The 23,426-nt window shown below is 39.6% G+C and overlaps 1 protein-coding gene across 1 annotated transcript in view; it reads left to right on the top strand.

Moving 5' to 3' along the window:
* LOC116694639 (plexin-B2) overlaps positions 1-23,426 on the top strand; it is a 112,677-nt gene that overhangs the window by 79,649 nt on the left and 9,602 nt on the right. Inside the window, 21 exon segments of the mRNA XM_074783868.1 lie at positions 349-450; positions 1,121-1,216; positions 1,803-1,890; positions 2,190-2,374; positions 3,455-3,603; positions 5,895-6,003; positions 6,748-6,884; positions 7,333-7,515; position 7,563; positions 9,027-9,060; positions 9,063-9,115; positions 10,789-10,986; positions 12,919-13,098; positions 15,059-15,195; positions 16,257-16,357; positions 16,726-16,955; positions 18,241-18,422; positions 20,086-20,152; positions 20,283-20,429; positions 21,654-21,810; positions 22,710-22,810. Of these exon segments, the coding sequence (XP_074639969.1) occupies positions 349-450; positions 1,121-1,216; positions 1,803-1,890; positions 2,190-2,374; positions 3,455-3,603; positions 5,895-6,003; positions 6,748-6,884; positions 7,333-7,515; position 7,563; positions 9,027-9,060; positions 9,063-9,115; positions 10,789-10,986; positions 12,919-13,098; positions 15,059-15,195; positions 16,257-16,357; positions 16,726-16,955; positions 18,241-18,422; positions 20,086-20,152; positions 20,283-20,429; positions 21,654-21,810; positions 22,710-22,810 (2,637 nt within the window).

Genomic DNA, 23,426 nt, shown 5'->3' on the forward strand with positions numbered 1-23,426 from the left:
ATGGTTCGCACATCCATCTCATACCAAAGAGTTTTATCTCTGATTTATCTGTTTGATAAATGCTCGAAAAAGTGTAGCAGAAGTTTCGAAAGACACATCTAATCACAACACGTGCCGCTTGAGCGATCCAAATTTTCCCCTGAAAATTAATTTTTTTTAAACGGTATCAGCTGGTACCATCTTCCATGACAAATACTGTAGGGTGGAGGATATCAATTTCTAATTCAGCAGATGTTTCAAAGATACACTTATCTGTCCCCGCAGATGATGGTGTCCGTTAAGTGGTTGGCATACTTAAAATGTAAATGAAAAAAAGTGAGAATCTGATTTGTTTTGATGCTTTCTCAGGGAGCGAAGTGTCCTCATTTTGAGAATCCAGATCCTGTGCTGATCCCGGTGGGCTTCAAGACTCGTATCAGCTTTGAGGGAAGCAATTTGGACCTCTACCAGGTAAAGTGGCATAGATACAGTATTTAAAGATTTGCTGGAAAACTACCGAGCTGTTTTTAAACCTATTTTCAATTTTCAACCTGTGCATAAGGTAACAAAATGTGACAAAAAAGTAAATAGTCATAGGACTATCGTCAGCACAAGTTACGGACAATGTTATTCAAAAGACTAAATGGCCTGTCACACAACCGGCAATGAGGAGAAATAAGGTGAGAGGAAGAAAATGTTTTGTATGAAGTCATCAGCTATCTGGTCTTGAATAGACCAATATGTATATGCATACAACCATGTGACTCTGTATTTTAATCTATATGTAGACATATACAGTATTTATACAACAAAAACTAAAAGCTGCAGTGGGATTGGCTGGTTTCTATTAATAACCAAATTTATAACAGTGAGCCATTACAAAAAACAAGCTAAAGACTTCTCATTAAGACTTTCTGGATGTAGTGTAAAAAGGAAAAAAGACATCCATCCAGACTTTGCTGTGCACAGAGGGAACAGAGGGGCTAGACAGAGTTTGCAGTACAACATTGTCTTTTACATTTCTTGCTCTGTACTGTGGTGAGGGGAAAAAAGAGCAGCATCGAGGGAGCAGTGTTTTGCAAATAGGATCTACATAAATTAATCCACCATGTTACTCGTTTTTATTTGTCCGTTTCTCCAGGGTCGTGCTTTCACCATTGGCAGTGAGCTGATGAGAAATGTGGAAGAGGAGGTTAATTTTGAGGACGGGCCATTCTACACCTTCAGCGGCTTCGATGTGAGTACGGCTGATTCGTCTACAGTCCACCCTCGACTGTATTCACACTGATCTGCTGATTTTGTTCCTTTCCTGAGATTGTTCAGATAGCTTCTAGCCAGTTTGACTTTCACTCAACACAGGTCCTTAAACTCTAGCTGATTTTTGGATTATCAAAGTGCAATATAGAACAATTTATTAGAGTACCACTCCAGTGCAGATTTTCTTAGTACCAAAAGAAAAAGTCTATATTCAAACTTTCTATCTATGAACTGACTTTATGTTTCAGGCTTATAAATCATAGTCCCCCTTTAGCAGTCACCCTTTGATATTCTCTAGCTCCCTCTAATGGACAGACTCTCTTCACTGGAGTGCTCTATCTCCACATTATGAATTCTGTGATTGGGAAGCTCAAACAGTACCTAGCCCCCAGCTATGTTCTTTCCCTACATTGATTTCTTTAGCTGAAAATATGCCAGACTGGGTATAATTTTTTTCCCTCCCCTGGCATGAGGGAGAGGCAGCCCACACTGTTTGCCGAGAAGAGCTTAAGTGCCATTAATCACTGGATTCTGTATTAATAATTCATTTTCTTCCAATTTCTTAGTTTTCTTACGACAAGTCACCGGAGACCAATGTTCTCTTCTATGTGAAGGACAAGGAGTCGGGCAAGAAGATGGACAGCACGCTGAATGGTATACTCTCTTACATCCTAATGTGGATACCTTATTTTGAATGCCCTTTGTGTAGCTGCTAGTTCCAGTGTGGGACTCAGGAAGCTGCCTTTAATCTTCAATTGAAAATGAATGATCAAACATGTTTTCACAAATATGAAGTGATTGTGAGGTCTGTTTTACATTTTCCTAGTCATGTAAATTAAGTTATTAGAAGACCCGAACGTAGTCCTCTCGACATTTATTCATAAAAAGCAAGACCTTTACTAAGTATAAGAAAATAAGTATAATGCATTCTCCCCTCACTACTTCCTCCACAGTCACGCTGTACAACTGCTCCATGGGGAGGGAGGACTGTAGTCTCTGTAAGAACGCAGACCCAAAGTACAGGTGTGTGTGGTGTGCCAAGCAGAGAGCGTGTGTGTACGAGAAGCTGTGCAATCCTGACCAGCAAGGGTCCGAGGATCCTTACAACACTGAGTGCCCCGATCCCCAGATCACTGATGTGAGTAGTTACAATGTTGTCATCTCTTTATGTTGACCTTTGAACTGCATGAAAGGCTTGTGCTTTGCAGTGAAAAGCCAGCTACTTTGGTGATTGGATTATTGATTGGAGCACTTTATTGGCCCCACCACTTTCTGTTGAGGAATTGAAAGTCTGCTTCTCTTTGAGGCAGTGTTGAGCTCATCTGCTGCACATCTAGATTGGATCAATTCTTTCTTGGCTCACTTAACTGTTGGTGCCTCATTGTCATTGACAAAAATCCATCAGTAATTGTGTTGGTGTCAATGTGACAGAGGTTATATGACTGGTACATACTACAGCCTGACCGATACAGCAGCCGATAAAGATACAGTACCACAGATAGATCGCATACAGTATTTGTGTTTGCAAAATGCTTTATGGCATTTTTATGTACGTTATTTATTTGGTTCTGTGGTCCAGACTGAAAAATTTCAACAACTATTGGATGGATTGCCATGAAAGTTTGTACAGACATTCATCATCTTCAGTGGATCAATCCTGCAGATGTCAGCGATCTCCTGACCTTTGCTCTTGCGCCACCATGACGTTTACTTTTTCCGTTTTTGGTGACTTCTTTTGACAACGACATGATGGATTGGTACTGTTTTTTTAGATACTTCAACTTTAATAATGTTTTGTTCCATGTGTCTTTATTGTTAATATTACACATTATTTAAGATTTTACTGTCATCTTGTATTTATGGTTACTGACCTTAAATTATTAAAAATGATTGTTCAACTGTAAAATATCTTCATCATAAAAGTGTTTGTTCATGTTATGTGTTTACATAGAACATGATACCATATATTGTGATTAGTCGCTTTAATAATCCAGCATCAATTTCACGCTTTGACACACTCACACACACATGCAAAAATGGCTCATACAGCATGGATGTAATTTTCAACCATGACCTTAAATATTAAGCACTTAAACTGTTCAACAGACTTAAACAGTGTACATCTCTTGTACCTTCTTATTGCACAACTAATCTGTTTAAATCACTTTCTAAATCCCTTCTTCTTCTTCTTTCCCCACCACTGTATCTCCCCATCCAGATCATCCCTCGTTTCGGCCCCCTGCAGGGAGGAATCTCCATCACCATCCGGGGCTCCAACCTCGGCATCCACAAGGAAGACATTAAAAGCATAAGCGTGGTCGGGGTGCCCTGTATCCATCGGCAGGAGAAGTACCGCGTTTCCACAAGGTAATACTTACACATATGTTGAGATGTATTTATGCAAATCTATGAGCAGTAGCAGCACACACACTGTCTCACTCTGTTGGTCGAATTGCGTTTGGGCAGGTTTACAAAAAAGTAATTTTCTTCTATATACCTTTTATCAGTTAAGGTACTTCACCTTTCCTTGAGTTCACCAGAGTGCGTGTTTTATTTAGCTCATTTTGCCACTGTATTGATCTGAATGGTAGTGGTGGAAGATGTATTCTGATCCCTTTTTTAAGTAAGAGTACCAATACAACAATGTAGAAATACTACTTTAGTATAAGTACAGAATTATTATCAGTAAAATATAAAAAAAATCAAAGCATAGGTACTGGTTCTGAAAACAAATGACCCCTGTGGCTGATATATACTCATATATAACATTAGATTGTTAATTAAGATGCATTAGTGTGTAGGTAGCATTTTACTGCTGTAGCTGGTCAAGGTGGAGCCACTCTTTATACAGTCTGGGATTGTGAGATGATTAATGAGGAGGAAAGAAGAAAAAACTATGTTCTGCTACATACATTTTTAATTATATTTTTAATTTTTGTCTAATCTTTTTTTGTGTGAAATATCGGATCCTTTTACCTATTTTTGATGTAACTACTGTCAGATAGATAAATAAAGAGGGGTAAAAAGTATAATATTTCCCTCTGAAATGTATTGGAGTAGACATGTAAAGCTTTAGGTAGTATCTCAGAATTTTACTTAAGTACATTACTTGAGTAAATGTACTTTCCACTGTTGCGGTATACGGCTGAATGTCTTTATATACTGTCCGAGGCCCCAAATGACCAGAGCAGCCTGACAAGCACTAATCTGATAGCATCACACACATTTGCCACAGCTTTTTGGCGTGTTAGTGTTCATGTCACACAAATGGTCTATGAAAAAGAAAACATCCACATTGTTGCCCCACAGCCACAAACCAGAACTGTTGACACCTGGCAGGATGGATCCACGTTTATGACAAAGTCTTGCCCCACCATCTGCATGATGAGGCATAAACCAGGATTTATGGGACCAGATGGAATGTTTTTACACCCTTAAATCATCCACTTCTAGAGCTCACAAGCCTGCTGTAATCTTCATCTGGTTGTTAGTTGTCCTCCATGGTCTGCAGAATGTTTGTTTTTGTGATCAAATATTTTTGTTTTAGTTAAAGAATTAACAAACAATAAAGACACGGAGAGGAAAGACAAGGAGGGGAGACCCAACAAAAACAGGTCTACAGCATGTTGTTGCTTTTAGATGTGACAGGTTTTCCACTGTGATATTTAATTCCTTCACGTCACTGTTGGAGCTGATAATTGTCTACTCATGGCCAACCTGTTACCCTGAATGAGGCTTGCCATTTTATGCTGACCTCTTTCATTTCCAACACATTCTTCCTGAGCATGTAGACATGTTTAGTTTATCACATGTTTCCAAGGAAACTCCAGACAAGGCTGTCTGCTAAAATTCCCAGAGGGATTAATTTTTAAGACGCTAGGAGCAGCCAATCTGGCATAAAAAATCATACTGCGTTCATATCTTTATATTTTTTTAATTACCTCAGTTATTTTCACCACTTACTTCAATTAACTAAAACAAGACACAATACTTTTTTTCTGCCAATATCTGTAAAATACAGAACAAGATCATTTGGATGGATACATTTGGACAAAGATTGCATGAGGCTCTGATGCTGATCTGTCTGTTTTCACTGGTACAGCTCCAGACTGAAAGTCAAAGTGGTACAGACAAGTGTTCTGATTTGTGGAAGTTGTTTAAGTTCAAAACTGCTGATCCCATTTTCACAAGTGCTTTTACAAACCTTGTTGATCATTAATCTGGAATACTGGTCTTGTATAAAGTTAATATGAGTCAGTTTGTGGCCAGGTCGGCTCAGTGGTAGCGCAGGCGCACATGTGCTGAGAGGTTTACGCCTCGGTGCAGAGGTCCAGGGTCTTTACCCTCTCTCTCCCCTTTCTCACCTAACTGTCCTGTCACAAACTGAAGGTGGAAAAGCCTCCCCCCAAAAAATGTGAGTCAGTTCATTGCTTGGTTCATCAACAAAAAACCTATCAACAACACGTCAAATATTCTCTGTACCCAGACCCCACCTTGAGTTTCCAGGATATTGTGTCGGGCTTTTTTCATAATTGTTTGACATTTTATAGAATACATTTAATCACAAGACTAATAATAGAGAAGAAAATTAAAATAATTGGTAGTTGGAGCCCTAGTCTTAAATATTTTCTCACTTTTCCTTCCGTTGTCCTGTCCAGCGTGGTGTGTGAGATCGGCCCTGTTGGCCCCAAGGACACCTGGGGCCAGGTCGAAGTGGAGGTGAAGGGGGGAAAGAGAGGAACATCTTCCATATACTTCACCTACAGGGTAAATACGCTCCCTTACACACATACTGTACACCACACACACACACTCTCTCTCTCTCTCTCTCTCTCTCTCTCTCTCTCTCTCTCTCTCGCCTTAGCTGCACACTCAGTATGGAGGAGTACAAATTTTCACTCATTAAATGAACGTATGCAAAGGCTTTCAGCTGATTTGATGTTTTATGGTCTCTTATGTTTCCATTTCCTAACTGCAGAGCCCCTTATCAGAACACATATTTGTACATTTTATGTGGAATGTACAAATACAACATCCTAATGTATCGGTAAATTAAGCACCTAGATGCTGTCACATTACAATGGTAATGCACTGTATGATAAGCCAGAAAGTGTATGCATTCCTTTTTAACCAGATGCTGTGCAGTAGACCCCCTTTTCTCTCAAATAGCTACGCTGTAGCCTGTTAAAGTATTAAACTGGCTTTTCATATCTCTGGTTCCGCTAAAACTTCCCCACAAGGGAGTGCTCCGCCTAACTGTTTGCTAAGCAAATTGAGGCAGATGTGGTGCTTGTATGAGTGTGGGTGTGTGCAAGAACGTTTCTAATAAAAAGTTTGAGATCAAAGAGGGTGAGAGGAAATGTGTGTATGTGACATACCATTGTATGTGTTGTTCTTGTGTGTGAGAGTGAGCCTGTGGGTTGGATCTTGGGTGTGAATGTAAATCCTTGCAGGGGAAGGATGAGTATGTATTCAAGCTGTATCTTGCAACCCTGTCTCCCCCTTCACCAGGATCCAATTCCCGAGATGGTGAAACCCTCAAGAGGTCCGAAAGCTGGGGGCACCCTCATTACAATTTCTGGAACATTTCTGAACACGGGCAGTATGGATGATGTCCAGGTTACCATCGGAGGGGTGGATTGCACTGTGTAAGGACTTCTTTCCTTATTAATTGTCATTCACGCTAAAGCCCAATTCTCTTTCAATTCAGTCTCGTCGGTTGATAAGTGGTACTTGTTATGCAGACATTGTATTTTATGCAAATTCTACAGTATGCACACTTTGAAGCCCATAAATTGATTTCTTTTTTTTTACATTCCTGAGGCAAAAATGGAATTGACCTTAACTTTGGTGTCATAAGCAGGATTCTTTTTCTCTTACCATTTGCTTTTGCTGTTGTGACCACCAGTGTTCTGTCAAACCCACTCCATGGTGACATTTTAGCCAGAGGTAACGTTAAAATAACGAGCTAGAGGAGCAGCAAAGCCAGGATTTAACAAGCTGTCAAGCTGCTGCCATGTTGGTTTCCATTGCACAGGAACCTTATGCAACCCCCCAATCCTGCAGCCAGTTAGTGTTATGTCCTTGTCGTCGCAGTGAGCAATTTGGAGAAGAGATCACCTGCAGGACAGGGGAATATGGAACAGATAAGGTGCCCTCTGACCATCTCACCATCACAGTGAGGTATGGAAAGAGTACCACAACAACCATCCCAAGTGCCTTCCAATTCTTGGAAAATCCCATCATGCTGGACCACCACCCCAAAGAAAGCTTTGTCTGGTCAGTATAAAGAAGCATCACGCTAGCGTTTTACCTTAAAATCAAAGTGTTTGTAATATTGCTTTTACCATACTTGTAAGCATATGGTGTTGAATGAAAATTCAGGGGAAATTTTGGTATTTGATGGGTGTTATTTTCATGTTGTTTTCAATTTCATATCACGTTTCCCCCTTTACCTTCCTTGTAGAGATTTGGGATTATATCCCACTATGATTATCTCTTGATTTTTACTCTTGCGTCACCTTGAGGTTCTTATTTGGCAGTTTTGAGTCACATGTCTCAGTAACTATTGGGTAGCCTGGATGCCAGCCAAACTTAGCTCCGCCCACAACATTTGAGGTTCTGACTAGAATCTGAGTATGATGACGTCAGGCTAACAATTGTCATAAAAATGAGCACACAAATTCATGTTGTCCTTAGAATGAATTGTAATTGCTTTGGTGATCTCCTGACTTTTCATCTAGCGCCATCAGCATGCTTTATGACAAATTACGTGCAACACAAATGTCTTTCCCATTAGCCTCAGCTTTAGTGTGCTTTGTGTTTATTGCTAATTAGCATTATGATTTTGAACATGGTAAACATCATACCTGCTTATCATCAGCATGTTAGCGTTGTCATTGTGACCATATTAGCATGCTGACAAAGCATTTAGCTCAACCACTGTGCACCAATAGCATGAGTACACCGTTAGTTTTGTTTGGAAAGCTGTAGGAGTCTTATACCATCTGAGTCGGCATTTTCCCATATTTCTACAACGGATATGGTGGGAAAAATTTAATTTAGAGTGATAGACAAGAAAAGGACAACAACAAAATGTAATTTTCCTGTTAAATACCTTCCATTGTGCATTGGTTTTTAAAGTAGATATGCCAAAAAAGGAAAGGAAAAGCAGCTATCTTGACATTGATGACAAGGTCGTATAGAAAAGAGCCGTTATGGAATATTGAACACTTAGAAAGGCAGCTGCCTTGTTCTCAGCCCTGCAAGCTTCTATCGTCGGAAAACTTGGTAAAGGTTATTAATGCCAAGAACCTTTCAGTTTTTTAAATGGATGATTTGTCCTCCAAAAGTTTTTCTGTTGTTTGTGTATGTGTGCAGAATATTTCCCATACTTACGTCTGATTTGCTAAAGGGGATACAAATGGTAGTCTTTGATGTTGTACCAAATGTCTTGATGATCTCGAAAAATGGATGCAATAGACGGTTACCTTGCTTTTTTCTGTGCAATTGAAAGCACTAGGGCGTGTGTGATTAGGCACGCAGACTGGAACAACAGATATGCTGCTCCCAGGCTAAACTAATTTGTTTTCATCTTCAGTGAAAAACAATTACCCCAGGTGCAATTTAAGAAGTGTTTCTGTCTTCCTGTAACTCTCCCCATAAGCTTGTCTTTGTGTCGCTGGGGATATACTCATACAGTATATACTCATTGTGTGTGTGTGTGTGTGTGTGTGTGTGTGTGTGTGTGTGTGTGTGTGTGTTTGTGTTTGTTTGTTTGTTTGTTTTAGTGGAGGAGAAACATTGTGGTGACCGGCTCCGGCTTTACCTAATCCAGACTGCGGTCCTGAAGTCCAGGAGACAACTCAAAAGCTTTGAGGTTCGGGTGTCTTCCATCCTCCCCCCCCCCTTATTTCAGAATCTAACTTGCCATCTTCCCATCAGCATGTTGGTTATCCTTTAAAAGACATTTAACGTTGTTTACTTCGCTCTTCCTGTTTTCCTATGAGTCTTGGACTTAGAGAATCCCCCCCTCCCCCCACACTCACATTAACGGCATCTATTGAGCCCACGACTACTGTGGTGATTCACTCTGTCAAACATGAACACTCACCAACAAACACAGTCCTCCTTGCTTCCACTGATCAGAGAGAGTCCATAAGGCAGTATTACTTCCTCTAACTTCTTAGGCCATAAATCCTTAAAACCTGAAAGATTGCAGATATTAGTGCCATTGTTTCACTCTGCCAAGTTGTAAATTCCTCGTCCAGCTTAATCTAGTAGGACTGACTCTGCCAGGGAACTTGAAGGAGCTCCTCCAGTGTAATGGGCAGCGTTAAGCAGTAGCAATTTTGTCCATTTCATTTAAAGGGCTAAATCTTTTTCCAGCATTAAGGTTGCAGAAGATTATGTGAATATGCCACTCTTCACCACTTCACTCCTGGCCAAGACGCTGGTCCCCTGCTACCCGGGGGACAGGGGAGATTTAAAAATACTCCACGCTGCCACAAACTAGCAGCGGATGTTAAGTGTTATCTCAAAGGCCTTGGCTGGTCAACTTCATAAGCTTCTCTTGGTTTAAGTCTAGCCACTGAACTAGACACAAATATTTGTGGCTGCTGGCTTATGGTGAAAGCATGTTGATTACATTGTGGGTCAGGGTAGCGGCTCAAAGCAGTGATGTTTTTCTTTGCTACAGTATAAAGACCCTCTAACTTATGTTTGTAATTGTAAACAGAGACTCCAAGTCAAAATTTTAATTTGTTCAATACTTTGGTTTGTAACGGCCTTCCAGCATTTTGTTACCTTTGGACAGAGCCAGACTAGCTGTTTCCCCGTTTCTAGCGTTTATGCTAACCTAACTGGCTGCTGGCTGTAGCTTCTTGTTTATCGGGCAGATATCAGAATAGTGTAAATCTTCACTGCCATTTCCCAAATTGTTGAACCATTCTTTCAAACCCCGAGCAACATATGGTCAAAAAGGACAGGTAGTGCACAAAACTGCTGCCGGTTCACAGTTTAAAGAAATGAAACAAGACAAATTTACTTTTGAATTAAATGAGAAAAAAATAAATACAAACAGTCTCAAGATTTACTGTTGGTCTGCGTGACATTTTCAAAGCCTTATCTGATGTAGCCCGTGCCTTTTGTCTTGTTCTTAGAAATTATAAACTATGTGTAGGACTGTAGGTTTTAGCTGTCACACACAGTATTCTCAGTGTGAGTTGTGATTCATCAGAGGCTGCTATTCTACGATGGCAAATTGGAATTTTAATAGAGTGACTGAAAAGAGACTCATAATTTTACCTACCCCGTTGTACTAACCAAGGTTTTTTTTTTCCTCCCACCATTCAACCCCCGAAACACTAACATCAATTCACTGCCTCTTTAAAAAAAGACCTCAACACTGTTTGATTTTCTTCCTCCCCGTATTTTATATGTCAAATACTGTTATACTTTCAAGTCTTTTTTGCTTCTGTGTGTTACGTGCCAACACATCTTCTATTGTATATTTCCAGTTATGACATTTTACTCTCCCTCCGACACATTCAGAAAGCCCACGAGAAGAACGACACAGTCATCCAGTTTTGGTCTCCAACAGTAAACAGTTCCCTGAACCAGCCCTTTAAAACCTACATCCAGCTTGACAACTGGGAGAAGGAACTGAAGCCCTTCGACTACCAACCTAACCCCAGCTTCAACAAGCTGACCAAGAAGGTCATCACTGAGGCCAGCATCATCATTGTCACTGTGAGTGCCGGCCGCTCTGGTCTTTTTCAATGCTGCACAAAGAAGTCAGCTTCTTTGTGGAAAGGAATTAAGACAAAGTGTGATATTATCTGGCTTGAGGATAAACATGGAAAAAATGCTAAATTGCAGTTACTGCACCACATTTTCACCCTTTTACTTTGTAAATATTTGTTTTAATGAAAAACAAATGATGCTCAATTTACAGTGCAATTGCAAGATACGTTTTTATGTTGGATACCTAAACATTTCCATTCGTGCATGAAAAAATACATTTAAAAGAAAGTAAAAGGTAAAATACACAAGTGTGCGGACAGACACAAACAGATATACTTAAAAATGGTAATTATAAAACTAATAATGATACATCAACTTAAATAATACTATATTCAAGTAAAATAGTGTTAATGACACATAACTTATGACTCATAATAAATGTAACCTATAATAAAAGAAAACATTAGATAAAGTAAAAATTGAAAAATACACATACACACACACAACATAATAATAATAAAACGATTTTTATATAAAGCAGTAGTTGCTTATATTACTAATGTAAATAAATTATTTATTACAAATTTATTTATTTAAACTTGGAATAAGGCCCTCTAATTGAACTTTGTCCACCAGACTGTTGTTTTAGTTCTCCCAGGACCTCAGGCCGGGGCGGAGGGCTCGCAGTTGCGTATAAAAACGGCTTTCAAAGTCGGACAGTACTCATTTTTTCCTTATTTGAACTGCACGTGACCAATGTTGGTAGTTCTGATCTGTTTTATTGTATTTTAATTTACCAACCATCTTGTTCAAACATTTCTTTTTTGTCTGAATTCAGTGATTTAAAAAAAAAAAAGTTTTTATTATCTATCATTAGATTGGATAAAGTGGTTGGAGATATTAATACTCACATCAATGACATGTCTTGCACTTTTGCTGCTGATTTTCTTAATGTCATGGAGTCTTTTAATTTTATCCAACATGTATCCGGTCCCATACACGTTAGGGGTCATACTTTGGACCTTGATTTTTTAATCGGTCTTAACTCTGTTTGCTATGAGGAACCACATATTACTGACCATGACTGTGTTTTGTTCAACCTGTCTTTTAATTTAAATTTACTGCCAGGTAAACATGTAAGCTGTTTTTTGACCAAAGCGCAGTGCTGTCTTATCATGCTGATATTAATTGTCTGGTCCACTTCAACACATATTGCTCATCAGCTTTAGATAAAGTGGCTGCTAGTAAAATGCAACGTGTTTCTTCCGTCAACTCATCCCCATGGCTAAATGACTTCATTCACTGTTTCAGGCTTATGTGTCGAAGGGCGGAACCGAATGACAGTGGAAATTTTCCAAGCTTCATGTTCACCGGCTGTATCACAAATACCTAATGTTTTGCAATTTTGCTTGATTGATACTGGTACAGATCACATTCTGTATCAATAGACTAATCAGTAAATCGTCTTTTTGAGTCATCCGCCGTAGGTCTTATAGCTTACTGCTTCTTTATGTCAATTTCGATGTTACATAGTGTACTCTTTTTAAAGTTTCTTTGCAGATACGCTTTAAGTAAATTAGTCAGGAAATGTGTTAACTTAAGCTAACTCCACCTGTTTTTATATTGCATACTGTAGTAGACTAATTGAAAGTAAGTGTGCAGCAGAATCTCAAAGTGTACATTGCAATGGCAGAACTGCGGGATTGACTGCAGCTGTGACTTAAGAAAGAAATTACTTATAATGAATGCAATCTTAATCTTTCTAATTACGTTTGACACTCATAGTGGAAAACAGTGTAGAGCGGTTATAAACTTTCCATCCAGTACTGATTGAAATAGGATGTGTCTACTTGATGGTGTATCAATGCAGTAATTCATTTCTCTTCCATGTAATTCAGTCAAGACATTTTGAGCGTTACAGTCAATCTTCCCCTGCAGGGTCGAGGATTCTCCAAAGCCATGACGGCCAGAGAGGCTCAAGCATTTGTGGGCGACGTTCCCTGTCTGGTCAACACGCTTCAGGATGACAAGCTGTTTCTGGACCCACCTTCCACCACACCCAGCGCTCGCTCCAGACGGCAACGCCGAGACACCCGGCCCGAGCTGCTGGACTTAATGGTCAGATGAGACAAAGTCAGGCAGACACACAGTGGTGGAGGAAATATGCAAATTATTCTGTGGAATGATCAAAACAACACTGTAAAAATACTACATTAATCTGATTGTTTTGTCGTTTAATTGATTAATTGCTTGGTACATAAAAATTAAATTTACGCAGAGCCCAAAGTGACACCATCAAAATACTTATTTTGTGCCAACCAATAGTCTAAACCTCAAAATGATTAAAAATACTTTTTAATTAATAAGAGGAAAAGAAAACATGAATTGTTTTGCTTTTTATACAACATTTTTTAATAGACTGAGTATTAGTTTCAAATTTTCTGTCAGTTGACTTATTGTTCCAGCGCTTGTTTATACTGTTAGATAGTTTAATTTATAATAAAATATCATATTTTATAAGCTCTTAATATGTGTATGCAAAAATCTTTATTTTGTAAAGTAACTAGTAATCAAAGCTGATAACTCTAGCAGAGTAAAATAACAGTATTTCTCTCGAAAATGTAGTAAAATATGAGCATAAAGTACATAATAAGAAAATACTCATATACCAGTGCTTCAAAGTTGTACTTAAGTATATTGCTTGAGTAAATGTACTTATATAGACATACACAGACTTGCAGATGAGAGCAGTCATGCATCATAAATCTTTACTGTACTTCTCTAGGCGTGTCTTTTGTACATCTGGGGACCCCATTTTTTCACTGGTTGAACAGTTTTCATGTAGCTACAGGCCCTTTTTATAATTACATTTAATTATAGCTTAGCCACAATTGTGATGAATTCTGTAACCTCTCCTCTGGGTAATTCCTCTAAGTGAGCTAGTGTTTAATTTCTGTAGACTCACTTGCAAGACCTATCTCCACAGCACTGCGGAGTAAGGTCTGCCTCCTCCACACATACACTCCTGGATACGACAAAAAAAACGGTCTGGGTTGTTCGCATTTCTTTACGCCAATCACAATCATATTGGACGGCACTAAGCTCCAGAATCGGCGACAAATTGGACTCAGGATGGAACTTGTTTTAGTGGATCATTTGCGGCCAGCAAAAAAACCAAAAAAACACTTTACATATTAAAAGAAGTTTATTGTTGACACAATACAGTAACTTGAGCTATTTAAATTAGCTGGATACATGGTTTAACGTAATTTGCTCTTGTCAGTGTACCACCATGTGTATTTTGTCCATAACAAATCCCCGCCAATTGGTCCCAAAACGTCCCAGTTAGATAGTAATGCCATAAACGTGTTCTTTGTAGATCTTTACAAACATTCCCTGAAAGAACCTAGCAGGCCTGCCTTGTTGCACAATCTTAATGTTCTTCAAAACTTGCCATTTTCAGCAAATAGCTTCCCAGCGCAAAGTTTTTCAAAACCAACCAAGTTTTGCAAAGCGAGGCACATCCAGCGGTTGTTCCGGCGATTAGTAGCACACTTGGTAGAACGTGTGCCCACACACAGGCTCATGTTCTTGCAGCAGCGGCCGCGGGTTCCGTTCCGGCCTGCAGTTCAAGCCTGTGGCTTATTCCCCCTCTCTCTCCCCTTTCACGTCTAAGATGTTCTATTGAATAAAGTCCTACAAATTGAATTGTCGTCAATCTAGACTACATTTTTGTGGCTGTGTGCTTGAAGACGTTACACCAACAGACTATAATAGGTACAGAATAACTACATAGAAAAAGCTTGATTATAAAGTATCAAACTCAATACACATATGCATTTGTTCAGTTAATATTGGCCCACCAACTTGCACATAGACCCAGCACTTCAGAAATACTGAAAGGTGCTTCAACTGCTTTAGTAAACTGTGGGCAATTATGTAGATTGCGCTCTGTTCCAGTTTCCTCTCCAACGCTGTTGATTCCTAACATCTACACCTACCTGAATAAATCTCTGGCTAAAATATCAAGACCTTGTGCAAATAATAAGGTTCCCTCTCTCTTTGTGTCTATCCACAGATCAAGTTTGGGAAAGGGGAGTGGGTGGTTGGCTCGGTGCAGTACGAGAAGAAGAATGATTTGTCACTCTACATCATCATCCCTGCTGTCATTGTGCCCATGTTGCTCATCATCGCTATCTCTGTCTACTGCTATAGGTAAGTTAAGCTATTTGGTTAATGTCACATACACTGTGAAAAAATCTACTACTACTTCTAATTGTATTGAGTAGAGAAGCTGTGGAAACTTCTTGTTAAATGTCACATAATACAAATTTTAAATAATTCTTGCAAGTTTGTAGTTTGTTTAGCAAAAAACATCACCAAGTTAAAACTAAACTTACAAACCTGCAATATTTTATATATTGTATGCCAGCAGCACCCAGCCCCAGCCTTTTTCCATGTGAACCTTTCATCCTTGTGATTTGTCAAAAATGGCTTTACCCACTTATCCCACAGATCCCATCTGCAGTTTGTGTACAAATAATAACAATAATTGCAAAGATAAATTTTCCTTGAAATACTTTTTTCCTTCTGGCCTTGTTAAAAGCCAATATATCAAATTATTGAAGTGCCAAACACTGGGCTTGCACGTTTTCTGAAGGGGATGTTACTTATGTTCAGGGTCAATACTGTAGAGACATGTAACTCTGTTTTACAACAAACCGTCATCAACTCAAAAAACAGAACAGAAATACAAATAGACAAGTACAAACAAGTAAAAAGCTTATATAGGGTGCTCCATTAAAGAAAACGTCAACATTAAAATATAATATAATTAAATAACACATCGAAGAGACAATGAAGGAAAACCATACATACACAAATATTATAGAATCAATTATAATAACAAGCAAAAAGGCCTATTTACAAAACGCTATAGTTTAACCTACTCATAAATACTGCGTTTAATTTTACCAGTGGAGTCTATGTATCCTAGAGGTTCTCCAAAAAACACAGGCGATGATGGATCATGGATCAGTTGAACTTCCTAACTATTACTCAAACATATACCTCAGGAACAACAAACCCGCAGTGACCGAGTCATACCAGTGCTAACAGGATATTTTTGTGAGACTTTGTGGGCAAGTTATTGACCAATTGTGCCAACTCAAACCAGAGTGTTGAACTGCAATTAGACTGGAAATTATGAAGTTAAAAACCTTTCCTTTCCCAAACTTTGTTTTAATGATGCATGTGTTTGTGTTTAATCTGTTCAGGAGAAAGAGTCAACAGGCCGAGAGGGAGTACGAGAAGGTAAAACATCAGCTTGAGAATCTGGAAGAGAGCGTACGGGATCGCTGCAAGAAAGAATTCACAGGTACAAACAGTGCAGCTGTGCAAAAACTCAGCAATATTGCTGATCACCCTCAAAGGATCAATGTTTCTAAGAAGCTATAAAGTAATGAAGCGCTTCATAGCTCTGAATTACATTTCTTTGATGTATTGTCCTGCAGTGAATTAAATAAATTATCCTGCTTAACATCATCTTATCATCATTACGAGGAGCAGTTTTGCAGTCATCACAGCTGAAATTATTTTCCAGGCAAAGTTCTCCTTCTCTGCCTCTCATACATAATACACAACATAACATAATGTTTGACACAGAGGAGCAGCACAAAAATGAGAAAAGCTGCTTACCAAAAAGGAACGAGGTACAGTTTTCTTAAAGTTGTTTTGATCTTCCAGACTTGATGATCGAGATGGAAGACCACACTAACGAACTGAGCGAGGGACGAATCCCATTCCTGGACTATAAAACCTACACCGACCGTGTCTTCTTCCTGCCCTCGAAAGACGGAGCAAATGATGTGATGATCACAGGAAAGCTCAACATCCCAGAAGCTCGACGGGCCACAGTGACTCAGGCGCTTAACCAGTTCTCCAACCTCCTGAACTCAAAGACCTTCCTTATTAATGTAATTATACTGCACATGAGTGAATCAGCTGTGGTAACAGACTGATATGTCTGCATATACAGAGTTTACAGCACCGTTGTAAAGGTGTTTAGCCAATGCTAGCATACTAACACGCTTAACTAAATGGGGTACATTTATGTACAGTATGTTGAATTTAGTCTCCAAGGATGGCAAAGTAATGTCTCGCCCTACTCTGCCTGCTACTTTGCCTTTGTTGGTTAGATTAAGGCATGGGGAGTGAGGTTGGTTACGGTAAGGGTAAGAATACCAGGGTAAGCCAATCAGAGGCAGAGTAAAGTGGCTAATGTCTTTGAAATTCAAGGGAAAGATTATTGCTTACAGTACCTGCTAAACATTGGATTTTAGCATTGTCATTATGACTTTAGCATTTAGCTCAAATCATTGCTGTGCCAGGATAACTAGTCTTGTTCTTTAAATACCTTGTTTTCTTGAAACATTTAATTAAAAAAAATGTTTTCAGTTCATCAAGTTACATTGAACCACGTCTGTGAGCATGTGCGGTGACATGTCTCTCATTTGGAGCTACTCAGAAATCTAAATACAGTTGACTTTTTTTCTCTGAATAAATTAAACTAGCCTTGTTCATCATAATGAAGTATGCAGCAATATGGCTCTTTTATGTGCTGTAACAGTATTTGGACCACAATGGAGGTTTATGGCACGGCGCCTAGAGTTAAATCAGGCTGTGGCTATGCACGCAGGCAATCCTCCTAAAATGTAGCAGGATATATACATTGTTGGTTTTGGTTTCTTTAGAGGATTTGCTAATAATAGTAAAAAAAAAAAAGGTAAAACCATACCATCCCTTTCCTTAGTTACTGAGGGTAAACTTGTAATTACATCTATGATAGCTTTTAAAATATGCCACCCTTCATCTCTACTTTATTATAAAGGATCTATTTAATTGATTTAAGAACTTTGTGATGCCTTTGTTAGCAGAGTACAGTATTAGAAGTGAGAAGCAGAAAATATAGCAGAGGAGAAGTGTGAATAGTCAAATATTGCTGGCACAGAAACAACCTCTGAGGTGTTAACTGTATATGTGTGGGAAATCTCTCTTCCAATGATTGGTATCTTTTCTTAGCTACACTATTTTACAAGAACTGAATTTACCTTGATAATTACTGTTTTAGGCTTTTGATTATTTAAAAGCATATTAGGTTGGATTTGCGTGTCTGCTTGTGTGTGTGTGGGGGCTTTATGAGGATGATAATTTAGCTTGTCTTTTGCCTGTTTCCTTGTATGTGTGTTGGCATGTTTGTAGTTTATCCGAACCTTAGAACGCAGCCATGACTTCAACGCCAGGGCCAAGGTGTACTTTGCCTCCCTGCTGACCGTGGCTCTGCATGGGAAACTAGAATACTACACCGACATTATGAGAACACTGCTGCTGGAGCTGATGGAGGAATACGTCCACAGCAAGAACCCTAAACTCATGCTGCGCAGGTGAGTGAGGAGTAACTCACTGCTGCTGCTCAGTAGATACTGGTGCAGTCAGATACAATACCAAAACAATACCAAAAATTTAATATCTAAGAAGTTCTGTACTGCTGAGGATTGCAATGTTGGTCTTTTGGTTGGCCAACCACTTTGGTCCAGACTAGAATATGCCAGGAACTATTGGATGGATTGCCATGAAAGTTTTTACAGACAATCATGTTCCCTGAAGTATGAATCCTTCTTACTTTAGTGATCCCAAACTTTTCATTAAGCACAACCAGCATGTTTAAGTAGCACTTATCTGGTACAATATCTCTACATCTACAGAATAGATTGGCACTAAATCTTGTACAGACATAAATGTTAGCATGCTGACATTAGCATTAATTTCAAATTACTATTGTTCCCAACTACAGCTACCAGTGATGCAGTCTTGTTTAGCAACTTTTGTCCTGAGATCATTAGATGTCATTATTTCTCAGCTCTATAATCAGAAGCACTCCAAATCTAAACCCTGGCAACAGTATAATTCACCATTTTAGGAGGACTGGGATTCACTTCAAGAGGCAGTGGACTGTTTCTTTCTCTTGCCATGTTTTCTGTTGAATTTTGCACTGACTACTGTAATGTACTATCACGAGCCAGACTGCTGCTTGATCTATTCCAATCCTCCTCCTTCTGTTTCTCCTCTTCCTTCGGTTTCTCCTTCTGTTTTTTTCCTCCAAGCACAACATGCTGTTTGATTCTTCTTTTGCTGTTAACTTTCATCTCCTTATCCTATAGCTCTTGACCAAAGGGCCCAGGGCTCAGAATTTCTTCTTGTCCATACTGTTTTTGATTGCCCTGAATGCAAATTATATTAGCTGTCTGAAGGTTGTTATATATATATATATATTCTACTAATAATTGCCCTTTTTGCCAATAGGAGAATTGTGGCATTACAACAATTAGATGTGCATAATTTAAAAAATATTTTTAAAATTGGGCGCCCCCAGGCGGACCCACTTGTCTGACAGTACAGTTGCTCATCACTGCTAGGAGGGGGTTATGTGATCTGGACTGTCTGCTGTGCCTAGGCACGCTGTGACTGGCTGTTATGCAAGTACACATCTTAATTATCCCCCAATGGAGAGGATCATTATGCTGATTAGGCCATTGTGCCAACACAAGCCCCCTTATATACAAGACATCTAATTAGGCATGCTAGCAGCTAACGTCAGGCGCCACCAGTGGATATGTGACATTAGAATGGGCGATCCATCAAGTGACCACTGACATGATTTTTGAATTAAAATATCCTGTTACTGACAAGCTGTGCAGACATATACCCCTGTTGACATTTTGTAGATGCACAGGCTTGACAAAGTAGTTTTTCAGTATTTTGAAGAGAATACAATGAAAATGGCCTTTAGTAAGTATTACCTGTCATTCAACTTTCGCTGGGTAAAACACAATACACAGATTTGACGTAATAAATGCATATAACATATTACAAAATATATTCTCCCCCAACCCTCCATGAGCTCATATACAACAGTGTTCAGCAAAATCTGTTTTGGCCAAGTAGTGATTATTTCTCAGGGTTTCTTAGCTTAATGATTCAGAATTGTATAAATTGTATTCTTACAATAACATTAAAAACTGTCCACCTAATGTGTTTTTTTTTCAGGTCAGAGACTGTGGTGGAGAGGATGCTGTGTAACTGGATGTCCATCTGCCTTTACCAGTTTTTGAAGGTAACATGAGTTTATGGTCACTTAAAATGCATCAAATGTAATATGTTAGCTAATCATTTCCTCGAGTCAAAGAGAGTCTTAACTTTCATTAGTGCTCTGTATTGATTGTGTGTGTGCGTGTGTGTGTTAGGACTCTGCAGGCGAGCCCTTGTACAAACTGTTCCGAGCCATCAAGCACCAGATTGAGAAAGGGCCTGTTGACGCCAGAGTGAAGAAAGCCAAGTATACCCTCAACGACACAGGCCTGTTGGGCGACGATGTAGAGTACTCCGTCCTGGTAAGATGGACGGACACACACTCTTATGCACAAAAATACCCCACTCACACACACACACAAACTCAGGGTTGAAAAAACTGCTTAAACTGCTTTGAGATTGCATGGTGTTTTGTGACTGATTCCTACACAGTGTGATACACACACAAACACAGTGCAGTTACTATGGTAACCACCAACAACCCCCCCAGGCAACTCCCCGCTTTTGTGTGACATCCATTTTCAGTGTTAATGTTCTTGGCTTGAAAACGACACAGGCAACACATTCCAATATAGCAGTGAAAAGCATGGCTTAGGTGAAAGTACTACAAGTCGGTTCAAGTATAGAGTACAAGCCTCCTGCCTTACCTCTCCTCGACCTTCCAACCTGCACCTGCTCTGTATCAATTTGGGGAGCTTACGGAAGTCAGTAAAAGCCTGTGTGTCTCGCTTTGGTATCGTGTTTTAATAATGGAAGCTAATGTGAACACAGCTGTTTTCCGTTAAAGTCAGCACAAATAAAAAGACCCATGGGTAATGGCGTTGTCGAGGACAATTACCAAATTAGCCTGAATTACACGTCTCCTGCCTTGATGGATCGCCTTCTGTGATTGAATTACAGAAGGAGGAAAAAACGTGATGAGCTAGATTTCACGGGCAGACACAGTGTTTCCTATTGGCTTTAATTCACAGCGTGCTCTTCCCATTCACCTCAAATGTAGACAGCATTATGAGGTTGCTATCGCCTCCCCCCTGTTTGAATCTGTCAAATGGTCAGTTAGTTATTTCTGCCAGAGTGACTGAATGTGGGAGTCAAGGTGGATCAGTTTTCTCCCACGGAGCCTTGGTCATTAGATAGCCAAGGTGACAGGAGTCCTTTTCAGGTGTCGCCACAGAAAGTGTGTGTGTGTGTGTGTGTGTGTGTGTGTGTGTGTGTGTGTGTGTGTGTGTGTGTGTTTACTTACTTACATAAGCATGGTTGCCATGACAACAACATCCTGACAAAGGGGCTCTGTGTGTGTGTGTGTGTGTGTGTGTGTGTGTGTGTGTGTGTGTGTGTGTGTGTGCGTGTGCGTGTGCGTGTGCGTGTGTGTGTGTGCGCGCTGGGGGGGCTGCTGCCGCCCGGCTGGCTGGCTGGCTGCTCTGGCCATGTTTGAGGATTTCTGCATATTTGTCATTTGTGTGCGTAGGTGGGCTCACATTGCAGAAGCTGTATTCCCACATTGTGTGTGTGTTTGTGTGTAACAGACCCTGCAAGTACTGGTGCAGGGCGAGGGTCCAGATGTGACGCCTGTCAAGGTGCTGAGCTGTGACACCATCTCGCAGGTGAAAGAGAAGATCATAGAGCAGGTGTACAGGAACCTGCCATACTCCCAGCGGCCTAAGGTCGACAGTGTCACATTGGGTGAGTAAAGGGCTAGAGAGAGGAGGAAGAGCTGAAGCAGAAAACGTCTAATAATGATGAATAATGTAAGGTTTACAGGGAGTGGCGAGGTTGTCAAAAAGGAGAAGCTACTGTGTTTCAGTCCTGACTGAAATGCCTTTTTAGTTTAATCGCAATGCATTTGTTCAAATTGATAATTGATCATGTATTTAATTCTTTATTTAACAGATTATTTTGAAGATGATCTCTCTCTTTCTGTCTCTGTGGAATTTTAAAAAAGCATCCACAACATAAAGAAAGCCTTCATCTCTAAACAAAGTTTTGCTCGCTATTGTAGTCAGAAACCTTGGGGAGTAAGTTAAAAGGCAAAAGCTCTATAGACATTTTTCAACTTCAAAGCCATTTTTTATTCCCATGCAGGCTGTAAATCTCATTCATTTTATACATTTTAGATAAGCAGAGATCCGTCTTCTTTCATGGTGAATCAGAAAGATAACCCCCTTACATTTGGTGGTACTTGTAAATGTATCATGTGTCACAGAGGGTGTTGAGCTCAGTCCGCAGTGGTGTCAGATTTTTCTAAATTGCAAATGTTGGGATGCACGATTTAGAAATAGATTTAACTCATTCAAAAAATATTGAACTGTCACTTCTTCAGCCAAAATTAACTCAAGTGTGTCACATCACGTCATCTCGGGAGAGAGAAAGTCGTGCAGGCAGTAGAATGGGTAGCGGGATTTATTTTATCCACATTATTACAGAATACCCTCAGGGTAACAGTGACCCATGATTAAATAAATATAGTATTGATAAGAAAGAACAAAAAAACTTTGAAGTGTGCGGACAGTTTGGCAAACATCCAGTACCTCTCCACCAAGCAGAGATAATTGATTGACTTTCTCTCTCTGTCTTCACCGCAGAGTGGCGCCCGGGCTCAACAGGGCAGATTTTGTCAGATCTGGACTTAACTTCCCAGAAAGAGGGCAGGTGGAAGCGCATCAACACTTTGGCACACTATAACGTGAGTACTGGCAAAATTTTGATGAAACATATTTAAAAAAGGAGCCTTAATAATAGCAATGGGTGTGAGGAGGCACAGGGGAAGTAAATAGCTGCATGTGGGCGTGTGGATGTGAATTAGGTTGCCTATTTTCACGCCATTTCAGTCAGAGGCTCAGTCCGTACATCTATTGAAATCTATGTATGCAGCACATTTACACATTGAAGGACATCATATGATTCGTTGATTGATACTCTTGTAGGTTAATTAACACAAAACGACTAAATGCGTCTGTAAAACTCACCGCCAGTCAAATAATTTTGATGGCACTTTACACACAACACAGATGATCTGTGAGCTCTGAAACCAGATTAGATTACATTTCATTATAAAGTACTTTTTTGTAAATGAGGACTGAGAGATATGGATTCTGTTTTTGTTGAGTGTCTGGACTACTACATGTTTTGAAAAGCTGGTTTCCAGGGACAAATAGTGGTAAATGTTTTTTTCTGACATTCATGATGATAACAACATGCCAACATTTATTAAAACAATCTGGCAATATACTGTGAACTTGCTTTTTGGAAAAAAATAAATTCTCCGGGGGCCCTGGTGATGTTCTGTAGGCATCGTCACC

The sequence above is a fragment of the Etheostoma spectabile genome, chromosome 8 (assembly GCF_008692095.1).
Source record: "Etheostoma spectabile isolate EspeVRDwgs_2016 chromosome 8, UIUC_Espe_1.0, whole genome shotgun sequence".
Classification (NCBI taxonomy): domain Eukaryota; kingdom Metazoa; phylum Chordata; class Actinopteri; order Perciformes; family Percidae; genus Etheostoma; species Etheostoma spectabile.